This window comes from Colletotrichum siamense, assembly GCF_013390195.1.
Source record: "Colletotrichum siamense strain Cg363 chromosome Unknown KSG_Cg363_contig08, whole genome shotgun sequence".
Lineage (NCBI taxonomy): Eukaryota > Fungi > Ascomycota > Sordariomycetes > Glomerellales > Glomerellaceae > Colletotrichum > Colletotrichum siamense.
Genome location: NW_023501021.1, coordinates 3,963,154 through 3,986,186, shown reverse-complemented (window position 1 = coordinate 3,986,186; position 23,033 = coordinate 3,963,154). Strand labels below are relative to the sequence as shown.

General features: G+C 53.0%; 8 protein-coding genes across 8 annotated transcripts; 5 read left to right on the top strand and 3 right to left on the bottom strand.

Annotated features, from left to right (window-relative positions):
• Positions 1–2,002: 2,002 nt before the first annotated feature.
• On the bottom strand, positions 2,003–2,340 carry CGCS363_v012560 (uncharacterized protein; the record flags this gene model as incomplete). The annotated part of the gene is made up of 2 exons (XM_036644409.1): positions 2,003–2,063; positions 2,138–2,340. The coding sequence occupies 2 exons, from the start codon at positions 2,338–2,340 to the stop codon at positions 2,003–2,005; spliced, it is 264 nt and encodes an 87-aa protein (XP_036490388.1).
• A 2,894-nt stretch (positions 2,341–5,234) lies between these two features.
• CGCS363_v012559 (uncharacterized protein) lies at positions 5,235–5,708 on the top strand (the record flags this gene model as incomplete). Its single annotated transcript, XM_036644408.1, has 1 exon — positions 5,235–5,708. One exon carries the CDS (start codon positions 5,235–5,237, stop codon positions 5,706–5,708), a length of 474 nt encoding a protein of 157 aa, XP_036491071.1.
• Positions 5,709–13,590: 7,882 nt separating this feature from the next.
• CGCS363_v012558 (uncharacterized protein) lies at positions 13,591–13,923 on the top strand (the record flags this gene model as incomplete). The annotated part of the gene is made up of 2 exons (XM_036644407.1): positions 13,591–13,722; positions 13,789–13,923. 2 exons carry the CDS (start codon positions 13,591–13,593, stop codon positions 13,921–13,923), a joined length of 267 nt encoding a protein of 88 aa, XP_036491072.1.
• Positions 13,924–14,582: 659 nt separating this feature from the next.
• On the top strand, positions 14,583–16,730 carry CGCS363_v012557 (uncharacterized protein; the record flags this gene model as incomplete). The annotated part of the gene is made up of 4 exons (XM_036644406.1): positions 14,583–15,476; positions 15,524–15,581; positions 15,642–15,849; positions 15,899–16,730. 4 exons carry the CDS (start codon positions 14,583–14,585, stop codon positions 16,728–16,730), a joined length of 1,992 nt encoding a protein of 663 aa, XP_036491089.1.
• A 176-nt stretch (positions 16,731–16,906) lies between these two features.
• Positions 16,907–18,109, bottom strand: est-0 (Esterase; the record flags this gene model as incomplete). Its single annotated transcript, XM_036644405.1, has 2 exons — positions 16,907–18,000; positions 18,049–18,109. The coding sequence occupies 2 exons, from the start codon at positions 18,107–18,109 to the stop codon at positions 16,907–16,909; spliced, it is 1,155 nt and encodes a 384-aa protein (XP_036491094.1).
• Positions 18,110–18,616: 507 nt separating this feature from the next.
• Positions 18,617–19,483, bottom strand: CGCS363_v012555 (uncharacterized protein; the record flags this gene model as incomplete). The annotated part of the gene is made up of 1 exon (XM_036644404.1): positions 18,617–19,483. One exon carries the CDS (start codon positions 19,481–19,483, stop codon positions 18,617–18,619), a length of 867 nt encoding a protein of 288 aa, XP_036490651.1.
• Positions 19,484–20,362: 879 nt separating this feature from the next.
• On the top strand, positions 20,363–20,980 carry CGCS363_v012554 (Isoflavone reductase-like protein IRL; the record flags this gene model as incomplete). The annotated part of the gene is made up of 1 exon (XM_036644403.1): positions 20,363–20,980. One exon carries the CDS (start codon positions 20,363–20,365, stop codon positions 20,978–20,980), a length of 618 nt encoding a protein of 205 aa, XP_036491051.1.
• Positions 20,981–21,765: 785 nt separating this feature from the next.
• On the top strand, positions 21,766–22,973 carry ddh-2 (D-2-hydroxyacid dehydrogenase; the record flags this gene model as incomplete). The annotated part of the gene is made up of 4 exons (XM_036644402.1): positions 21,766–22,073; positions 22,136–22,188; positions 22,240–22,327; positions 22,379–22,973. The coding sequence occupies 4 exons, from the start codon at positions 21,766–21,768 to the stop codon at positions 22,971–22,973; spliced, it is 1,044 nt and encodes a 347-aa protein (XP_036491037.1).
• Between the last annotated feature and the right edge of the window lie 60 nt (positions 22,974–23,033).

Below are 23,033 nucleotides of genomic sequence, written 5' to 3'. Positions count from 1 at the left end.
TCAGATTCGGGCAGCGTGATTTGACAGGACAAGAGCATGCTCATCCTTGATTAGTTAATGGTCTGCTAAAAGAGTGGATACGGCTAGGTAACTTTTCCGCGTGGGGGAGAAAGAGGTTTGGTCACTTTGGTGGTGTCGCGATTGAGTGGCCGAGTGCGGCGATGGGCCATTCAGAAGGGCAGGTGGTGCCGTCGAAGTGGAGGACTCAGCGGGTGGTGGGGAGTTGCGCCGTTTTTGGGCCGCCGGTGTCACTCCGGAGCCTTGGTCTGGTTTTGCCAAACTGATTGATGAAAGAAGGTCTGCTCGAGACGTCAGTTTCGTCTTTGGAAATCTGGTTCTGCGACTAATGAACGACATTAATACCATAGAGCACTGGCGACTGTTTGACGGCAGTTGTAGCATGTGCCTGTCGCTGTTCATATGCGGATTTATGTATGCATGTGGTCGATATTAGCTCCAACTCAAATCATCCTTCAGAAAACATGCCAAGGTCTATCCTCGCATTCTGATCGCACTTGAGAGCGGTAACCTTCGATGTATTTGGACGGTGCTGTCCGTCTTTCGACCTGAGTTCAAGTAGACGTCGAACAAGATTGACCTCGAGGGAGCCGAGTATTGCCAAGAAACGGCTTCTTTATAGCGAAAAGTCTTCCATTCGACAAGTCAACCATGTGGACTTGAGACCAACAGACTCGTCCCTCGAATGCCGTTGTAATCTGCGGAGGCCACGTAGGGCACCCGAAACCTTCTCCCTTCCGGAAGAGGGCCCGGGGGCTGCCGCCATGTGTCCGGAGTCCGGAGCTTACCTCCGGCATCGTCCGTGCACCCCCGACGTCAAGCCAACATCCCGTCCCGCCTCGACCAGACGTCAACATCTCTGGAGCGGCCAGTCCAGCCGCAGCTACCTCAACTCCAACGCACCCTAACGTAACCTGAGATTCTATTCCAGCCCGCGGCCCCGCCAGGAACCAAACGGGTCCCTCGACGGCCCAGCAACGCCAGCCACTGATACTCCCATCCCGAAGAACGTGAAGCCCGATCACAACAAACGCCCCTCGCCTTCAGCTATCAAGCCTTCCGCCATGCGTGTCTCAGCTAGACTTGTCTCTGCTCGCGCGGGCACCATCGTGCATCGCGGCTCACGTCAATCTTGTCTCACCTCCTAGCCGCTCCCACAAACGGCCTAGCATCGTGCCTGTGCCGTGTCCTTCCCGCCCACGCACATGCACATGATGCAGCTGGACCGTCGCGCGTGAGATCCACGCATCTCGACCCCGCCCCAGGTGGAACGGAAAGCTCGTCATGGGATGTCATCTGACCTTCCCCGGCTCGGTATGGGATGCGAGTGGCTGAGTGTCGAGCTCCGGCAGGCTCGTGTCTGAGATCCCACACCGGCGCATTCCTCGCTGGCTCACGGCGTTGATCGACCCTAGAAACGCGAGGGGGCAGGCACAACACACCACCGACGTCGGAAACACACACACGAGAGCCTCGGCGAGACCACCAAAGGTTCAAGACAGCATGTTGACAAGGCAGTAGAACACTGGCTTCCATTGAGGGTGTGGTCGGTTCAACCGGTCCGAGTGGCAATCATCAACAGACTGGTAAAGTACACTTTTTTTTGGTGCGAAGACCCCGCTTCCTAGACTCCAAAATCCCCAACGGGAAAGAAACCGAAAGAAAAACAAGAAATAACAGACCGTTGTGAAAATTGAAAGCAAAAAAAACCAGAAACGCAGACTGACTCCTCAACAGAAACCGAAAAATCAAATGGGTATAAGGTGCGCCGAACCCTGATGCTCTAGTAAGCCATGTCCGCGGCTACCTACACGATACCGATGCGTTTTGCCCAACGCCGCTGCGGGGAGAAGATCCGTCTCGCCCATGATGAGAAAAAAAGAGAACCCACGCCGTTTGGAGGCGATTCATTAAGGAGGGGGTATTGTTTTGCCATGCCTGATTCCTGTCCGTGTCAGAGCTTTCTTGCCGCTTGGTACCGTCATTACGGCGGTTGCTGGGTATTCCGTCGTCGTTCAAAATGTTGTCGTTGTTGCGTATACCACCTATCCCCAAGAGGTCGTCAATGAAGAGAAAGCTGAGGGGCCTTCATCTTCACTCGTCCCGGCTGGGATCGTACTTGGTCCGGTCAATCATGTGCTCCCAGGGCACCTCCGTCTTGTGGCCCTTCTTCATGCAGCTCTTGCAGACCGAAGCGTCGTAGTCGACCTGCGTCACGACGACCTTGCAACGCTTCTGCGTCTGGCTGTACCGGTAGCACCACTCGGAGGCGCCGGTGAAGTGGTGCCCGCAGGCGTAGTTGCGGCGGTACCACTCGCACATATTGGGTTGGAGCTGGTTTGGAGGGCGGGTTGGCGCGGGCTTGCAAGAAGACCTGGGTATCCGTTCTGTTTGGATACCGCACGAGGGAGGGGCCGCTAGACGAAATAATGGAGACGGCGGATGGCGGGATAAACGAGTTTGTTTGCTATGGGGTTTCCTGTCAGCAACAGACTCCCAACTCAACGTCGGGCTTGTCAGACGTACAGCAACAGGTGTGTCGTTGTGTGTGATTTTGTGTGTGAAGTCGATTTAGACTGGGAAAAGATGGGGACTTGGCATGACAACTCGGTCAAGGCAAGTGCAAGGGGGGACAGATACCGGTGAGAGGAGTAGCCTGTCAGAAGACGTCCGACGTCCCGAGGTGCTGGTTCGACGAGCGGGTATATGTAAGATCTTAAGCCCAAGTGGCTGCAGCACCGACCTTCTTTTTACAATGGGGACACTTGCGAGCGAGGGCCGACGACATGGGGGGTTGATGGGGATGGGTAGTGTAGTGCCGTGTGAGAGATGATCCCCACGCACGTTTCTATCCCTTCCCTCTCTCATCCCACCCCCGACTGAGTCTCGATGCGCCCGCCAAGGTGTTACCCAGATAGAAAGACTGGGGTGGGTGTAGGGGAAGGGGGGGTTGGAGGGTAGGATGTGGACTTTGGGCATATCCGGAATGGTTTCTTTTGGAAAAGGTAAGATGTTGTGTTGTTTTTCCTTGTAATTGAGTGTATGAATAACCGAACGGAACAGATTATCAAGGGAACAGAGGGTGGGCTCTTCGTGTGGAAGCCAGCCCTGTTTCAAGCCAAAAGAAAATGGGAATAATATTACCTATGTCATTTGGCGGTGGGCGGGAGAGAAAAGACGAAGAAAAAACGAAGGTCTGCCAAAAGAAATCAGCGTTGCCCTGGCCCAGGCACACCAGGCTCGTCTTCGAGCGCGGTCTCGCTCATTCGTGGCCGCCGTCTATCGTTTGGTCACCGAGAGACGACGGGGGCTGGAATGGAGAATGGAACAGCAGAAAGCAGAGGCCGAGTCAGAAGTACCCTCTTCTTTCTCGACACCCCCGACTCTAGGCGGCCCCTTTGCTAAGTGGCTTTCGGGAAAAAAAGAAAGAATTTTTGCTGCTCACGAGTGACGCTTGGAGGGGAGGGGGATACGATGAGCATTTTGAACCCCAAGCCGGGACCAGCCTTGTTGGCCGAGGCCGTCATCCACCCCTGCACGCAACTCGGCGCTATGCTTCCTCGGAAGACGGACATCCCAGCGAATATCAGACCAGCGATGACAGTGCGGTGCGGTGTCTGGTCGCGCGACGGGTTACCAATCAATCATTCAGTCCAGTCTGAGGAAATCAGCCGGTTGTTGTTCTGCCTGCATGGTAATATTCCCGAAAATAGGATGCTGCTCCTCGAAGGTCTAGACAGATCGGACTGCGAGATGAAGGGATGAGGGGCAGTTTCGCTTCGACTAGCCAGACGGAGGTTGCCATTTGATGGCCCTCCATCTCACTGAGTCGAGACACACACACAGTGAGAGAGACAGAGAAAGAGGTGCAGCAAGAGACTGGCGAGCAGCAGCAGCAGAACGCGCTGCGGGAAATCCTGGCGTGGCGCTGTCATGCGTCGTGCGTTCTGAGATGTGATAGCGCCATTGCGTCCGCAGATGGGGTTCCGCGCGATTGGGGCGGGCGATCGCCCGGGTATGCCACCCCGGTCTCTTCTCTGACTTCGAACCCGGGATGGCAGCTCGAGCAGAGTGACTAAGAAGAGGCCTGGGAGAGTGACATTGGCACACATTGTCGCTTTCTCTCTACTTTTTTTTTATTCTCGCAAATGGGTGTCCACAGAGACGGGGCGGAAAAAGAAAGCATTCCGTGGCAACGATAGCATGAAGCGAGGGGACGACACCACCACCACCACCACCACCCGGCCTCCTTGCTCTCTCCGATTTTTCTTTTTTTCTGGCTCTGTCTCTCTCTGTCTGGTTCCTCGGCTCTTGCTACAAAGTCTTCAAGACACGCATGCCACCCTCCTTCATCACTATGACGGCTCAGAAAAATAAAGAATAAAGCCACCCAGATGAGGGACTGCATCATTGCGGGCCCCGCCAGAGGAACCAGGGCCTCGCTGCCAAGGCGAGTGAGACATCATGGGGAAGCAAGGCATGCAGAGCCAGAGCTGGGGTAACGAGAATAGCCATAGGGAGAAGCAAAAAGAGGCCCCTATAAATGAACAATTGACTTGGGCTTCCCGATCCTTGCATGGGAAAGCATGGGTCCCGTCCCTCCGACCTTAGCCTCGCCCATCCGCCGCCGTCCGTCCTCTCCCTTTGGATCAAAGACAACAAACCACATCCAGCTTCTCCCCTCGTGTCAAGGATTCGCTCCTCCCGTCGCGGTTCCGCTGCAAGGCCAGCCCTAGCACCGCAGCCCAGCCCAGAGCGAAACAGCAATCAGGATCCTCGCGTGGTCGAGATTTGGGATTGGGATCGGAGCCCGTCAGGCCTGAAGGGGGAAAGGGAAAGCAAAGAGAGGGACGGGAGAAAGGAAAAAGAACAAACCGGTCTTGGACACTTTGAGATACATTCGCTCGCTCGCGTGTTCTGTACCGCAGTGCACAGTATCCGTACCCCTTTGCCAAGTTCACGGACGAATCTGGATACGGTCGTGTTGATGACGCCAGACCATCGACAACACCCTCGTGAGCCTTGCCTTTTCCTACACCGCATACTCTGATACCCCACAATCATCCCACTGTCGTCGACGCAGGCAGCCGGCCAGACTAACGATGCCGCCTCCCGCAGCTCCTCCAAGCCATCGTCCACGGCGGCAACGCCAACAGTAGCATCGCATCGCATCGTATCGCATCACCAACAGCACCGCCAACGGCGCAGCAAGCACCATGCAGCTCCACCCTCGGACCAGCACCCCTAAAGCCTCGACCGTGCTCCGCGACTTCCTCGCGCAGGCCAAGTGCATCTGCTGCACGGTACGCGTGGTCTCGCTGACGGGCTCCCGCGCCGTGGTGGAGTGGGGCTCGGTGCCCTACTTCACCGCGCGCGGGCGCCGGGCCGAGTTCGTCTACCACACAGCCGAGCGCGCCGCCGACCTCCGCCCGGAGGTGCTCCGCACGTACGCCGGCCGCGAGGAGAAGTCGGCCGAGTGGGTCCGCGACCGCCTGCGCGACAGCTGGCTGGTTGAGCGGCTCGTCTACTGGGCCGAGTTCCTCGAGGAGTGGAAGTTTTATCGCGAGTGGTACGTCTACCGCGCCGACCTGTTCGAGAGGCTGCCCGACGTGTTCAGTCCTGGGTGCGAGGGGTGCGTCAAGACGCATCGGCCTGACGGCATGCGGCGACGGGCTTCGTCTGTGTCTTGAGGGGAGGCAATCGGGACTGTGTGGGGAAAGGGGGGAGACAACCGGGAATGGTGCACGGGATCGGAGAACATCTGGTTTAGGAAAATGCATCAAGAGGAGGATGTAATGTTTTGGGCTGGGACCAGCGCGGGTACCCGTTGCGGTATCTTGGGAGGATCTGGCTTGCTTTCTCTTCTTTACCCGGTGGAAAGGTTTTAATCGCTCGGCTAGTGCGCGAGGCTCTCACTTACAAGGTTTAATCATCGTATCTGATATCGTTTTTTCGGCAAAGGGGTTGGTTTGGGGAAGGTGGTGTTGTGGAGGAGGGGCTGGTTGGTTGGAGTCTGCGGGTGGTTGCATAGGAGATGTCCCGGTTAACAGGTCTTGGTGTAAGCCGTCCGTAGGTAGCCCATAGCCATAGCTTAGGTAGGTAGTTAGATAGAATAATCAGAAAACGGTGGCGGCCTCTTGGCCGCATGGATGTGAGGTGCTCACCGGTTTCCTCTTGACCTCATGGTGGGTGTCACCGACCGAAGCCGGGCATGAAGCATCACCACCTCTCAATCTACACGTTCTCCGGCTCATCCCACACTCCGTCACCATCAAGCGATGATTCCTCCCAGGCTCCCTCATCTCTCGATATCTCTCATCCTTCGTCTCAAACAGGCAAGCGATTCGGCAATGGGAAACGCGATGGCGAACACCGCCAAGAGCAGCAAGGGTCCTCGGGAGCAAGGATTGCCATTCCGCGGGCATCCCATGATCCCTCCCCCGGCGATAAGTCAAAGATTCGTCTCTGCCAAAACGACTTCCAAGACGCAAGGAAGGCCGTCAATAGCGGCCCATTGCGACATAGTGCTGGATTCCTCGTCAGAAAACGAAGCCTGCGCTGCCCTACCGCCAAACACGTGTACCACTGCCGACCACGACCCCATGCTCCGCGGCCTTCCCCGTGAACCCCGGCCCCTGAGCAGAGAGCAAGCGAACCCTTCAACACTTCCAAACACAGCAAATCTCGATTCCTCTCGTTCTTCCACAGAAAGAAACTCTGGAAGCGGTACTCTATTCATCCTTCGCACCCTCGCCTCGGTTTCACCGCTTCTCGATTCGCCCTTCCGTGTCATCCCGTGTGGTCCATGTGGATCGTTCCCGGGACAGGTGGGCGTGCCGTTGCGTTACGTACGACTCGAACATGTCAGTCAAGAAATGCCACGCCTTCAACGTCTTTTGAGTTCCTGCCATCAGTCAAAGTCTTTGTTTCTTTCTCCCCCTTCCCCTTCCCTCACTTCAACCCCCCGGCCGTTTGCTTATTCCACCTCTCGTAAGCCGGACGGGATCAACCGCATGCAACCTCGAACCCGCGGGTTTCGCCCACAGACATCAAGTCCTCGTCATAGATGATCCCGTCGACAAAAAAACACGCAATAAACACGCGCCATCTACGGACGTACCCGCTCCCGGAATACCCGGTTTTCCTATCCATGACTCCTGGCTGCTGTCACCGCCAGATGTCATCTCAACCATCGAACGGGCGGGCGGCGCGGCCCCTAACGCAATCTACCCGGCTGCAACTACCCGTCCACGGGCTGCGATCCCAAACTTCGATCTGCCTCTCTCCATCGTTTCTTATCACAAACTCTAACCACCTCGCCTGGCCTCCCCGATCCTTGTGGTATATCCCCCCGTCTATCCCTACATGCCTCTAGCAGTGACGCCGTCGACGGGAGTCGCCGGCCGCGAGAAAGGGCCCGCAGCGGCTTCTCAGCCCTCTTTGCCCTGAGTCCTGCTCGAGTCGTGATCTCCGCGTGGCTGGGACACTTTCGGGCACCATCAAACGCCCCGCCCCTCGACGCCATTCTCATAGAGCCTCATCATCCCTTGCCTGCCTCAAGCCCAGACATGGCGCCTACGAACGCGCTCGAGAAGCGAAATTTCTCAAAGGTTAAAAGTCTCGGATGGCGCTATTTGCCGCCCCCCTTCTCTACGATGGAGCAGGATGATCGTCCCGGGCTCAGGTCACGGGATAGCAGACATGTGTGAGCCCAGACATCTCGTTCAGCCCCAGGCCCTCCAAGATCCGAGACGGGGACCCTCTTTGGGCAGGAGAGAAACCCCTTCCTCTGAAGGAGTCTGTGAGTTGCCCATGCGGTGCCAAAAGGGAAAATCCTCCAAGCCAAAGAAAAGAAGAGAAGATTTGTGTTCGCAAAAGCGAAGTAAAAGCGAAAGGAAAAAGCAATGTATGCGTGCTGCGGTTGGGTACATTCAAGGATCGGAGTCCACCTCTCGATCTGCTCCCCTCCCTTTCGCCGGGATACCATCCCTGTCGTTTGACAAGGGTCTGCCGATTACTTTCCCGCCCAAAGAACAGGAACCCCATCCCCGAGGGAGAGACAGATCACTTTTCCTGCATCTGTGCGTTCGTGTGTGTGGCTCTCTCGTCTCGCTGACGCACTGGGTGCTGGGTGGGCGTCCCACCACCAAACTCCTCCTCTTCGCATCTTGCGATCTCGCGATCTTCACGCGGCCGGCAAAACCCACCGCGGGCACGATGCTCCGTCCATCCATCACATCCATCCCAACCGTGTGCCGGGGGGTGGTCCTCGACCTCGTCACTTCTCACGGAGGAATTCGCTACCGCCGATGGGAAAACTTCTTCCCACGTCGGAGGTTTTTCTCGATCGGAAACCCCGGGCGCGTGCCGCATTGTTTGTCGACGATGAGCCGGGAATATGACTAGATGAGAGGCGATGTGAGATTTCATCACTCCCAACCCAGCAAATCTACAACCGGAGATTTACAGCACGCGTGGTAGCCTGCCCGCAAACGTGGGTTTCGGCGGCTTGCATTGGGCGACTGCACTGTGTAAGATCGTGTGGTTGGTTGGAAGCCTCGTCCCTCTGCAGCCCGTCAGCAAGCCGCATGAAAGTCCGCGCGGCGCCCACATAGAGAGAAAGACCCCCATGTCGATCTGGACCAGGAGATCAACCACACCAGCTGCGCATGAAATACCGCCGGTTACCTGCATTCGCAATATTTCAGAAGACTCAGCTAGCAAAACGACACCCAAGACGAAAGGATGAGAATGCTGCTTGGGGTAGAATGCTACCGTAGCCGCGTAAGTAGACGAAGAGAGGAAAAGACGAGACCGGGCAGCGCGTATTCTTCGGAACGGCGCTCCCAACCAACATCGGATGAACTGAAGATCAAACCAAGACAGCCATCCAGGCCCGCTGTAACATCAGACGGCGCGCCGAGAAAACGTATGTGTGCCCTGGCCGTAAGTAGGTATTGCTCGTTCGCCTCCAGACGCCCAGTCTGTATCGATCCTCCGCTGCATCTACCCGTCTGACGACATCGCATGCGTCAGAAACCTGTCTGCATTCAATTCCATCGGCCGTTGTCCCCTTCTCACAGTGCTTCGGTCCTCAAGCCATGACGGAATCTACAGCATCCAGTCCTGACTCTCTCTTTCTCTCTGGTTCCCTCTTCAGAAGAGGAACGGGAAAAAGCAATGGTTAAGGCAGACATCAATTCAGGCCCCAATCCCGATGTAACCCCGTCCCATCGAGAAGGTTTCCAGAAAAGCAACGAGCACGTGGTCCCCTCTCCGTTGGGGGGCGTGTCATCTGCGCTGCCAGCTCATACCTGTATCTGTCCCTCAATCTCTCGTCTGCCTTGGCCCGCTTGCCGCGCGCGCGCAAGGCCGAAGTCCGTAATCTTCACGGCGACAACGGCTGCTGGCGGCACTACCGGGCGGCAAGTCGCAACAAACGACGACACCCTTCACCCCCCTTTTCAATGAGGAAAACACACATAAAGTCAAAATGGGAAAGAAAAGATTAGATTTGATGGGCTCGTTCTCGCAGGGCCGAGACTGACTTGACGGGTTGATGGTCTAGGGTGTGTTCCGCATGCTCAAAGATTCCACCGAAGAAGAGACCGACGTGAGCATGAACGAAGACGAAAATATCCCTTTTTTTTTTTTTTTTTTTTTCTGTCCTTGTCGGCTGTGCCTGAATTGTATGACCACACACATCACAATCGGCTCACCTTCACAGAGGTAATAGTCCAGCCTCGTCAATAGTTTCCTTTTCGCCACTGTCTTTCGGCCGTCGAATCTCTCGCTGTTGAAACTTTCCGGCCGAAGCCGCCCCGGCGGCGTTTGGCCAGGCGAGGCGAGCGAGAGACGATTGCACCTGTTCCCAGCCTGCTCGAAAAGAAACGATAGCCCCTGGACGTTACACAGAAGCATTCCTCCCCTTTGGTTCGTCCAACACGGATTAGTCTTATCCATTTCAGCCTGATTCTGCCCAAAGACACCCCACAGCCTTGTTCCAGACCCAAACGAAAGCCGTCATGAACCCCTAGAGAACTTCTGTCGTTAAAGCCGTTGGCTCCTTGCTTCTTGATGGCTGCCCTGTCTCGGTGGATGTGTCTTGCGGAAACATCAGATGACATTGCCGGCCGTACCGGAAGGTAAGGAAGGTCGCAATGGCGCTTAGACTTCTTCGGAGGGCGAAAGGCGCGCATGCATTGCGACGCACCCGAAACGCGATCGGCGGGCTTGAAGATATTGCTTGTGGTTGTCGTAGACATCATGACACGACGATTATGTGTCATGTCTTGGCATTTCTGCTGTGGATTCTGCGGATGAGGCTTTCCGTCAGCGGCGGATGTCGGGTCTAGTATTGAACGTGCAATCGGTCAGGTGATGGTTGAATTCTTACGACGCGGCCGCTGCTATACTCTCAGCAGGCACCTAGGGAGATGGCAACTCTGATGAGCTTGAAATGTTGCCTAAGGATTTAACTATTGCGCGAGGGAAGTCAAGTCTGATTCAACCAAGGTCATGGAGTCAGCAATTCGGCATCGTTTTAGTCCCGCAAATTTGTGCTGTAGACTGCCATAGTGTGTCCAAACATGGCCTTCATTTGGAGTACTCGGGCCGTAGCAGCGTCGCTCGGGCGGCATCCTAAGAAATTGACGAAACCGCAAGTGAGTAAAGCTTGTTTGGGAGACGAGTAATGTTGTTGAATCGTGCGTATTGCCCCAAGGAGCCCAACGATAATACAAATATCAAGTACAATACAAGGCACAAACTGAGGTAAGGTTGTACAATGCGGATGACAGAGACAAGCAGTCCTCCTCACGAGTCTCACGTCCGCCCATAGAGCACAAGCAAGCAAGAATGGCAAGACAATTCTTAGTTCATAGAAACATAGTTTGAGAAAGAACTCAATGGAAGAGGCTTTGAAACAGTGCAGTAGAGAAGATAGACTTCAGAACTGCAGTGGTTCACAGCCACTCCGGGTGACACGATCGGCCTTGATGGCCGCCAGCTTGCCTCTATTGATGAAAAGTACCTCTGAAGACAACGTTGCAAAAAATTCTCACAGAATCAAATATTGAATCTCATCAGTCTGTCGTTCAGTCTAATCCTGACTCACGACACGCAACTACATCAAGGCATCAGTACATCATGGATGCGCAAGACGACTCCAGCCCGGAGGTCTTCTCAGAAGCGGAGACGATGAATGACCTCGTTAAGATAAGATGCGACCACCCACGGCTCAGCAAAGACTTCTTCGACCACGAAGATTCCAGAATGGTCCCGGCTTCTTGCCCCAAGTGCCACGACCGAATGGTGACGATGGCAACACTTTTTCTGCAAACCTGCCCCGGCAGCTGGGACAGAGGATTCGGACCGCTTATGCGCGGAATGCTACGGCGTGCGATACAGACGAATGAATCCTTAGACACAATGGATATCGCAGACGCAATCACGTTCCGGTGGAAGGCCGCTCAGCTGGTTGATCACATCGTCAGGGAACTTAACTTGCCTGCACCAAGCAACAAAACCTGCATCATTTGGAGCAAGTATGATTGGACACTCTCGGACCGTGAAGAAGACCAGCGGCCATGTTTTGGACGTCAATACGGACGAATCTGGGCTGCATTTCGGGATAGAGATCTGCCGGAGCCATCGCCTCAGCAGGGCCCGCCGTTCGTCCTTCTTCAGGAGTACCTGGCGGCTGCTATCACTGAGGCGCGTCTTTCAGAGCAGAAGTCTTTGGCGCTCGTCAAGTTAGTTTCTGAGCATGTTCATCATGCGCGGCAGTGTGACCCAGACTTGAATTATCAATACGAATCAGACGAAGCTTAAGCAGAGAGACGCAAGGATATGCTCTCTGTACGGAGGCTGAAGCCATGCATCATCTCACTTCTGCCACTATCACTAAACCTACCGTTAATACCGTATCGCCTAGTTCAAAACATTGGAAGCACTCTATTTATGTGATAAACGACATACTTACGGATACTATAGACTCGAAAATTATGTTGTGATTGCAGGAACTGGCACGCTCAATTCACTCAAGCAGCTCAGATTTAAGATGAACAAGGAGTCGACCGTCCACAGTGATGCACGTTCATCCATGAAATGAACAGGTTGGATACTTAAAGGGAGTTGCTGAAGCTGCAGAGCTTAAGCTCAACTTGTTTTCGGGCTTACAGCCAGGCCCCCCCACTCAAAGGGACATTGACTATTATACGGATACTTTACTACATACCACCCTCTCTAGATGGAAAGAAGTATGAATCCAACTCTATTCGTTCGTGTCTAACAGAGCTTTTCTAGTTGTCATCGTAGCCGCATATATCTCTCCACGAGTCCACGTGAGTCGCGCCATAAGTAAACAAGGCGTACCTCACAGGTGCCTTGATTGTTACGATGCCTGATCACAAGAAAACAGCCTGGCTTGGTGAAGTTTCGTTTCCAGAGAACCCAGGTCCTCGTTATATTACATTGCAGAGACTTGCCAAGGATCTTCCCCAAGGAGATAAACAAAGAAAGAACATTGAGTGGTTGACCGAGTATGGTTGCATTTTGGAACGCCGAGTTCGTCAACAGTCTCTCTCAACATCACAGATGGTTCAGATTAAGATTACCATGATGAAACGCAATTGAATGCTTCAATCAAAGAAGCCTTTGGGTCGAATGAGCGGTAGGTACAGGCTTGAGTCAGTCGCAACTACAGAGACTGCGGTGAACTTCCTCTTCTACCCCGTAACTGTCGCGTTGCAAGTCTCTGGAACCCGCGCTAATCTCTCTGAGGACACTAAAACCAACTTCCCCAGAGAATAAAGTTGTCTTTTATGAGACCTGCGCCACTTGTAATAAGGGAATATTCCGGCCGCCCGCTCGTTTCGAGGCCGGGTGGCGCGTGACCCCACACGGACTTCTCACCATTTTCCGCTGCCGGTTGACCGCAAGGCAGGAACGGCGGTAGGCCTACCAGCGATGTGAGCAGGTTCGGACAATTATCAGATCTCACCTCTCTACTTGAAACTAGGGTAGTCAGTGTTGGTGATGGATCATGGGGTAGGATGTCGGAGTTCAGCCTTGGTGTTACGCGTTCTAGAATGCTTTAAACTCTATTTCCGCTGAAACCGCCAGTACGGCGGTAGGTACGCACCTTTTTAAAGAGTTGCAGGAGCCCTACCGGACACGCCGGACGCAGATATTTCAGATGGCGAGTAATGAATGTATCGGATGAGTTCCACTTCGGCATGGTGCTCCCACGTTCGGTCACTTATGCCGAGCCAAAATAGGTTGCATCAGATGAACCGGCGCCCGTCCACAGCCCCTGGTCCCTGAATCCGATACCGAGTGTGTGGAATGCTGGTACGAAGAGCAAATTTACGTGGAACAGACAATCGTAGAATACAAACGAAAGCAAATAATATATAAAGCGCAGACAGTTCAGTAATCCGAAATGTGTTGCTGCCCATCTTCATTACCTTCCTATAGCTTAACTCACTACAAGCACCTGACCCAATTCCTTCATTTTAATTCTCCGAAGAAACAACTCACGACTGAGATACCCCCACTTCAGAAATCAAAATGTTGTTCAAGTCCGCAATCGCCGTCGCCACTCTCTTGCAATTCGCTCTCCCCGCATCAGCAGCATTCATTTTCTGCGCGGGAGCTCCCGCCGACGGTAGCTGCCCAGCTGATAAGGGAACTAAGTCTAAGGTTGGTTAATCGATAGATCTCTCCATACGAAACACATCAGGCCTGTGCTAACTCGTATATTCACAGTGCCAGGATGTCTGCGGCAACTGCCAGCCCAGGTGCTTCGGGGGCGGTGTGAAAGATCTGGGCGCAACATGCTGCACACAGGCTGACGGAACTATCAACATTTTCTGCTTCAGGACAGGAAAGAACAACTGCTAGGTGAAAATACGATTAGAGACGGTAGATGGAGGATACGAGTTAAAGCATAAATCAATGACGCCGTAAGCAGCGCTTGCGGCTTTTCTTCAGCGCATTATCGACAAGTCTCACTTGCATCTGAAGCCTGCTGCCCACCATGCGAAAGACCCTGATCAGCCAGACGATTTGGGATCATATCTCATGGGATGCAAATAGTCTTGCAATTCTGTATGTCATTGTTTGTGACAAGCGACTTTACACAGATGTTGAGAAACGTTGGTGTTCCAGCCCTCAGTTGGGGAAAGCGGGGTGCAGGAGCAAAGACGGGAAAATCGGCACGATCCAGAGGGCCACTACCCCAAGTCAGTTAAATCCATTGCCAGGGTTTGGTTGAGCATTTCCTTTTCTGGCCTGAACTGAGGCCTTTCGGTTGCTTCCCCGCGATTTACTCCACCGAAGCCATGATCACCGCGGGCTGCTGCTCGCTTGCAAATAGCACGACAACCGAAATCTCACGGACAAATCACTCGCGATGTTGCATCAACAAACCAGCAGTGCTTCTATGTAGTCATAGTATATGAGTCCACCCTTACTATGCAGTTTACCCGTGGTCGCATCTAGATCACCAAAAGACGGGGGGATCTCAACCGCCCCAGGCTCCTCTCAATTCTTATACCAGGATGCTGTTGTCTCATAGGACATGGCAATTCTTTGCCACCATTGCCTTCTTTGCATCTAGCTCATCAGCAAAATGCTGGAGGACGACTACCTGCGATGGACCAGAATCGGCAGCATTCCCGGGAGATTGGGACGAGTACAACTATGCCCCCAGCTCTCGCAATGTAACGCCCATGTTCATTCTTTCCCTTCCCTCCGGCGAAAAGATATCGAATTTCAACTCCTCAGTTGTGCTTTCACCGGACAGTGAAGCATTGGTGTTCGACTTTGGCATTGAAGTCGGCGGCATAGTCACTGTCGACTACGAGCTCTCTGGTTATAGCAACGCTACTCTTGGACTCGCCTTCACAGAGGCCAAGGACTATATCGGTCAAAAATCAGACAACTCTAACGGCGGAACTGGCCAGGACGGTGCCCTCACTTACAACATCACATCCGAAGGTCCTGGGACCTACCTCATGCCCGACGCCAAACTACGCGGCGGCTTTCGCTATCTCACGTTATTCCTCACAAATATTCGGTCGAACGCAACGTTGGAGATCCGTAACATAAGTCTTGAGATCAGCTTTCAGCCAACCTGGTCGGATCTTCGGGCATACCAGGGGTATTTTCACTCCAGTGAGGAGCTTCTGAACAAAATTTGGTACAGCGGCGCGTACACACTGCAGACAAATTCTGTCCCCGGTAAGACTGGACGTGTCGGCACAAGTACCTTGAAGTCCGGGTGGCAGAATGACGCATATATCGGCCCAGGAAACACCGTTCTTCTCGATGGAGCAAAGAGGGATCGCTGGGTTTGGATTGGAGACATGGGTACAGCAGTGCCGAGTGCGTTTGTGAGCACTGGCGACATGGAGAGTACCAAGAACGCATTGCAGGCAATCTACGACAATCAAGTCAGTACTTTGCGTCTCGTTCAAAGCCATTATCTGACTTTCGACAGGGATCAGATGGTACATTACCAAAAGCCGGACCTCCTTATCCCTCAAAAGACAGCGATAGTAAGTCAGCCGTATCTGAATGCAAGCATTAAGAGCGGAGAGTTAAGGAAACATTGCCAGCTTATCATCTGTGGGCGCTCGTTGGCACGTACAACTACTTTTTGTATACCGGAGACGAAGAGTACATGACGTCCATTTGGGCCAAGTATTTGAAAGCTATTGCCAACAGCAGGGCAAAAATCAACTCCAAAGGTATCATGGCTGTTACCGGAGAGAAGGACTGGGGACGCTGGACATATTCGAACGAGCGAAGCTCAGCAAGCATGCTGTGAGTGAACCTCTCATTCGAAAAGTGTTGGCTCTGCTAATCGACTTAGCCTGTACCGTGCACTAAAGGCCGGAGCTGATATCGCGTCATGGGCACCCGAGCTCACCAATGCGTCCACTTACAAACAAGAATGGCTGAATGCTGCAGCTACGCTCCAGGGTGCCATCATGGCAAATCTTTGGGATAGTGGCAAAGGTGCTTTCAAGGAAAGCCCCAACGACACATCTCTATACCCTCAAGATGCTAACAGCATGGCTGTTGCCTTCGGCGTTGTGTCAGCTAACAGCGCTGAGGCACAACAAATATCGGACTATCTCGAGTCGAATTGGGCGCCTATTGGGCCTCGCTGCCCTGAACTCACAAACAACATTTCTCCATTTATCTCCAGCATTGAGCTTTCAACTCATTTCCGCGCTGGACGAGCTGATCGGGCTCTGAGTCTGATCAGGGATGCATGGGGTTGGTACTTGAACCATCCCAACGGCACTCAATCTACCGTCCCAGAGGGCTATCTGGTGAACGGTACATGGGGCTACCGAGGAGACCGAGGCTATAGGAATGATCCTACATACATGTCTCACGCCCATGGATGGAGCAGCGGGCCGACCTCGACCATGACTGAGTACCTTGTTGGCTTGAGAGTTATCAAGCCAGGGGGCAGCGAATGGCAACTGAAGCCCGTGCTGAGTGAGATTTCCGAGGCAGAGGCTGGATTCACTACTAGTTTGGGGAAGTTTTCTGCAAAATTCACGGTGGGCGACAATAATACAGCAGTCGTAGAATGGAGCACGCCGGCGAACACGAAGGGCAATTTGGTGTTACCAGGGAAAGAGTTACTTAGGGTCAAAGGTGGAACGGGTTCCACTACCATCAGTATTTGAGGTAGAATACTTTTCGACGCATAGTATGCCGCTCGTGAGTTCATAGCCAAGAAGCTGATGGCGCTGAGTGGGCGTCGTTGACTGCCTATCTGAACAAGAGTATCTGCCCTGTTCATACATGACCATACCTCTGCCATCATTAAAACATTCTTGACTAAAGATCAAATCCGAACCGATCAGGCCTCCTTATTTCGTACTAACACACTCCTCCACCAGGTTTTCATGGCTTCCGTGCACTCCCCGCCGTCTTTGAAATTCCCTTCCATGACGAGGAAGTCGTGAGCATACTTCGGCTGTAGGTCCAACTGCACAGGCAGCCCAGGATTACCACGGCGCACCTTGTCCACGAACTCAACGTCCTGGTCTAGGAAGACTTCTTGCTCGCCGGCGGTGATATACAAACCTTTGACAACCTTGCTGAGCCCACCATCCCAGATGTCATGCTTGTGCAGTGAAAAGACGCGGCTTCTGGGGTTCGTAGGATTTTCTGACGGCCCAGTCTCTTCCAGGATATCTCCCGCAGCTTTTTGAATAGGCCACGACGATAGCAAGTCGACATTGGAGTTTTTAGCGAATGAATTATCGCTTGTGCGATCGCTTAGCCATGGAGACACAAGGCATGCGCCACCTAAAGGCTCGGCGAGCTGAACCTGCGCAACCATAGGGTGAGGATGAACCAGATGCCCTAAGACCTGTGCCACCAGATTCCCACCCGCCGAGTCCCCAGCGAGAGCAATATCGCCGGGCTGGAAGCCGGCCTTGATGAGATGGGACAGGGCGCTCGCAGCTTGGGTGAGCTGACTGGGATACTTCACTTCAGGGCAAAGTGTGTACTCGAGCACGGCTACGGCAGTTTCGACGTCTTCTTCAATGCCGGCGGTAACGTAGGCTCGCCAGCTCCAATCCAGATGCCCATCTAGCAAAGGGATGACGTACCCGCCGCCATGGAGGAAAAGCACAACCTTTTTAGCCTTGCGTTTGTCTCCCACCCAAAGCAGAAAAGACTTGCCGTCTTCGAGGGTGTCAACATCGTGGCTCAGTCTGTCGAGGACGACACGGTCGTTGACATTGTTGGCATTTTGTGTCTTGCGGCGCACCCAGCCGTCGTACGTCTTTCTCGTCGCAGGCGTGACGAACTGGATTTGACGGGCGCGGAGACTGTAGAGATAGGTTTTCGCAAAAGCGGCAAGAACATAGAACCGCAGGGGTAGCCCTCTGAACCAAGCGACGGAGACAACAGTCACTAGGTTCACAAGCAGCTGCAGGGGAACTAACGAGCACGGTTAGTGATATCTCACATTAGAGCCGCTGAACCTACAGATGAAGATCAGGCGCAAGGCCAGGCGCAGCTTTTCCTGCAGAGAAAATTCTGGATTCATGATTGCAATGGCCGAACTTCTCTTGAATGACAAAAGAGAAACTTTCGAGCAAAATTTAAGAAGACGCGTCGTGAGGGGGGCTGGGTGGATTGATTTATCAGCCACCAATGAAATATGCAGCTATTTCCAGCCGAGGCTCCCCACTTCAGCTGTTCAGATGAACCGCCGACATGTCACAGCTTGGCATATGTACCTAGCCGTAGACTCAAAATAGTCGAGCAGAAGATGATTGCTCAAAAGACTGCGCTAAGCTCCTTACGTAAATCGAGAAGAAATCACGAAAAAGCAAATTTGGCGCCTTCACACAGCTTCCGAGGCATAAATGTTCAACCGGTAGTAGTGTTGGGTGTGGTTTCATTTACGACGGACGAAGTAAGTAGACTGAAGCGGCTGGCATAACTGATGGAGTATAATTGTATAACACTAGCCTGGTTACTCGTTATCGATCATGGCACTTTGTGCACCTCTCATTGAGTCATGCGTAACATTTCCAATTCATCAATGACTTTAGTCCTCTAAGCTGAGAGCCGACCAAGTCCTCTGACAGCTCTGCTCCAGGAGGAAGCGGTTCCACCTCTGAGGGTAGCGACGAATCATGGCCTCCTCAAGCTTCTCAGAATTTTCAGCCTTCTCCAGCTCTTCTTCGAATGCCAGTATATAAGCCCTTGTGGCCTCAATCAGATATGATCCATCGATCTGGGAGGCTCGTTTGTGGCCAGGCACGACAACATGAGGATCCAAGGCTGCAATCTGGTCCAAAGACTGAAGCCACATCTGTCTCTTCTCGGGAGTATTGGCTTCGCCAAGGAATTGATAACAATCCCCGTACACTATGTCTCCGCACACGACGAGTTTGAGGTCGGGAACGTGAAGAAATGACGAAGCATCTGTGTCCGAGTGCGATACATCGATGCCTTGGAGCAGGTGGCCGTCGATATGAAACTTTCCATCCGCAGGCAAAGCGTTGGGGATATGCTGGTCGCCAGCGATCTGCCCCTCGGGAAAGAGCTTGTCCCAGAACGCCAGACTGCCAGGCCATTGCTTCCGGATGCCATCAACAACGGAGGCAGTGGCAACGCATTTTGCCTCTGGGAAATGACGGAGAATAACGGGGTTCCCGAGGAAGTGGTCTCCGTGTAGATGTGTGGTGTAGATGTACAGCAGCTTCTTTTCAGGGGCTGTCTTCTTGATCCAGGTAGCGAGGCCTTCGGAAAGCTCAATGGTGGCCGGCGTATCTACCAAAACAGCTGAAGTTGGCCCGTGGATGAGGGTACAAGATATGGGCGAGAACCATCTTTTAGACGGATCGGGGTGGCCGGTGGCTATGGGCGCAGCCGGTGCAACATACACGTCGACCTGAAGATTGCTGACCATGATTGAGTATGTGAGGAATTAAGAGGAAGTTGCTCAAGACTTGAAAGGCGATACTGCGACCACCTCAATGTTCCTCAGCAGCTTCTTATATATAGTTATGTAGATTTCTCGTTGATTACTACCAATAATGGCAAGGATATCTCGGTAATCATCAAGCCCAGCAAGAACAACTCGCCAGCAGTTATCTCCAGCTACGGAATACGAGTACGAGACGACGGACATGCATCCCGTCTTGGGTCCGAGAGAGTATTGCTAATCAGAACCGGATCAGGACGAAAAATCGTGCCATAGATCAATACACTTTGCCAAGCCGTTCTCTATCCCATCGGCAGCAACTAATTTGACAAGATCAAGATCACATATTGGCCAGTGGCCCGGTTTGCAGTATCGTAGTTATCGCCGATGTGGGGTTGATGCGAATAATTGGTCCACTAAGAGCAAGCCAAATTGATTACTGAACAGAACCGCGGTCGTCAACTCCCGGTGCGCGGTTAGTCTGACAGGGATTAGTAAGGTGTTGCAGGTCAGGAATGTTGTAGATGGTCAAAACTTGCTTGAAAAAGCCTACTGAGGCTTTTACAAGTTGGTATCATCACTATCTAAAGCATGGTATTTGTAAGCCGTTGGACAAGTTGAGTACGAGAACTCTGCCTATGGCGCCATCACCGCCATCAGCTTCAATCATTCTGACTCGTGGTGACTTGTTGACGTGCAAAGTAAAATTCATGTGGATCAGTCGAGCTGGAAAGTCTCGAGGCCGAGTTCAGAGATATAAATTGGGCCAGAAAGGTCGTGTTTAGATCAATCTTCAAACCGAGAGCATCATCATCCTATTCCCAAAATCTTTGACTGTGTACCTTTGCTTCAACTTACGTCAACATGAACTCAACTTCTATCCGAAAAGTGCTCGTCATTGGCGCAAGTGGCAATGTTGGAACTTCCGCCATCAAGGCACTCTTGGAGGACGGGTTCCAGGTCACTGGACTTACTCGAGAAACTTCGGTAGCATCGCTGCCGGAGGGCGTCACACATGTGAAGAGCGACTTTTCTGAGGCCTCGCTGTCGAATTTTTTCAAGGGCCAAGACGCAGTTGTCAGCACCCTGTCAAGCATCTCCCCAGCCGGTGCTCTGGCCTCTCAGAACTCCCTCATAGATGCGGCCATAGTTGCAGGAGTCAAGGTCTTCATCCCCTCGGAGTATGGGGTCGACACATCTGATCCATCGGCCCCGGAGATCATTCCTTTTCTTACCGACAAGATTGCCACTCTTGACTATCTCAAAAAGAACCAGGACAAGATCTCATGGACTGCCATCGTCTCCGGGGCCATGTTCGATTGGGGCCTTGCGATCCCTGGTTTCGGGGGCTGGAACGTGGCAGCCCGAACTGTCACAATTTACGACGGCGGAGACATTCCCTTCGACGCCACCAACCTCAACCAAGTTGGCAGAGCCATCTCTAAATCCCTGAAGAACCCGGAGCTCACGAGAGAAGTTTGATATTTCTCATGGCTCTGTCGAAGAACTTTGGCAAAATGGTGCTGCTCAAGTTCAAGAGGGGCAGCCGCTGGGTGCTCTGGGCCTGATTGCAGGTGCTGTGTATGGGAAAGGGGGGCTGGCGCAATACTCCGCCAAAAGGGGCCTTTGGAATGAGAAGCTGGGATTACCAGAGGAGAATCTTGAAGAGTTCTTGAAGCGCTATGTTACAGGAAAATAGTGACACTGAGTTAGTGCCATCGCCAAGGATGGCATACAGGACCTCATAGTCAAGATAGCACTGGATGCACATTCACAGGTCCAGATTCAAGCAAGCAAGCCATATCAATCTAATAGATGGACTCGAAGTGGCAAGTGATAATACCGCAGCCAGAATTCCAATGTCGTTCAGTGGCAATGCCCGTCGAAGCCGTTGTCGCAATGACGATTAGGTGCCCAGCTCCAGAGCCGAGTCAAAGATTGGCCTCCTGAAGTGCGGGGGTTCCCCACCGACAATCAGCGGAAATAGAAGGGGACTGTGAGCCACGGCACGGGACGTCCGTCAGTGGAGAGAGTACTAAGTAACTAACTGGAAGTCACTGGGACTCTAGGTAGTGCTGGCGTATCAAGGCAAAATGGTGCAAGGGCCGAGTCAACTGTGCCTTCAACCCGTGTAAGCCAAGCCAGTGTCAGAACGAACTCTGTTGACAAGTCGCATAAATAAGCCTCAATTCCAGACGAAAATGAACATAGCCGTCGTTTCTTGCTGCATTTTCTTGTCTATCTCCGGAAGAATTAAAGCATTCAAAATGAGCTCCAAAGACTTCCTCCTTATCCTGATGCCATGGACACCGGACCCGGCCTGGGTTGCCAGTCTCGGAATGCCGGTTGAGTCCCGCAAGATCGGTATGTACCAAACAGAACTACCGAGCGACATCAGCCCGGAGACATGGGCCAAGGTGACCATCCTTTTCACGTGGAAGTCATTCCCAACCAAAGAGATGGTGCCGAATTTGAAGTACTGCCAGCTTCTCAGCGCTGGGTGCAACCAGATCCTGGGACTGCCGCTCTTTGAAGAGACAGCCATCGACTTTTGCACGTCCAATGGAACGCACCCGTAAGCAACCAACGCACAGCCACGACGCTGTTACTACTTGCACCGTGACTTACATGAAACAGACCTCAGATTGCGGAATGGGTCTTCTCGACTTTCCTGGCTTTCCAACATCACAGTAGGCCTACTAAGAAGCTATTCATGCCGACAGCTGCTAATTCATTCAAAGTTCCGGAATACCTTGACAACCAAAAAGAGTCTAAATGGATCGACCCTCCGTCAGATGAAGACACCGAGGATTCGGTGGGTCTGCGAGTGTATGCCAAACCCCGATACCACCACCCAGAGTTTCAACTAACAGGACCTAGGGGAATCCTCGGCTACGGCTGCGTCGGTCGCCAAGTCGCCCATGTAGCCAAAGCTTTCGGGATGAGCGTCCACGCGTACACCCTGCACCCACGCCTCACACCCGAGTCCCGCAAAGACGACTCTTTCACGGAGCCGGGTCTAGGAGACCCCAACGGCGAGTATCCATCAAAGTGGTTCTACGGCAAAGATCAGCTAGACGATTTTCTCGCCTCGGATCTTGATCTGCTGGTCATCACGCTGCCCTTGACGGACCAGACCAAGGGGATGATCTCCCGCGAGCAGTTCCAACTGCTGAGCAAGAAGAAGACTTACGTTTCTAATGCCGGAAGAGGTGCCGTGATCAACACCGAAGATCTTGTCGATGCGCTTGATGGGGGCCTCATCAGAGGTGCAGCGCTGGACGTCACAGATCCGGAGCCGCTTCCTGCTGAGCATAAGTTGTGGAAGTACAAGAATGTCATCATCGCTCCCCACTGTGCTGGAAACTCGAATCATTACTATGAGAGAGTGCGTAAGATACTTGTTTACAACCTGGAGAGATGCGCCAAGGGCCAGAAGCTTGTCAACATTGTGCGCCGGTCAGAGAGATACTAGACTAGAAGATTTTGGCGTCGGTAGTGAATACATGGCGTCTGTCTACCAAACTTTGAGAGT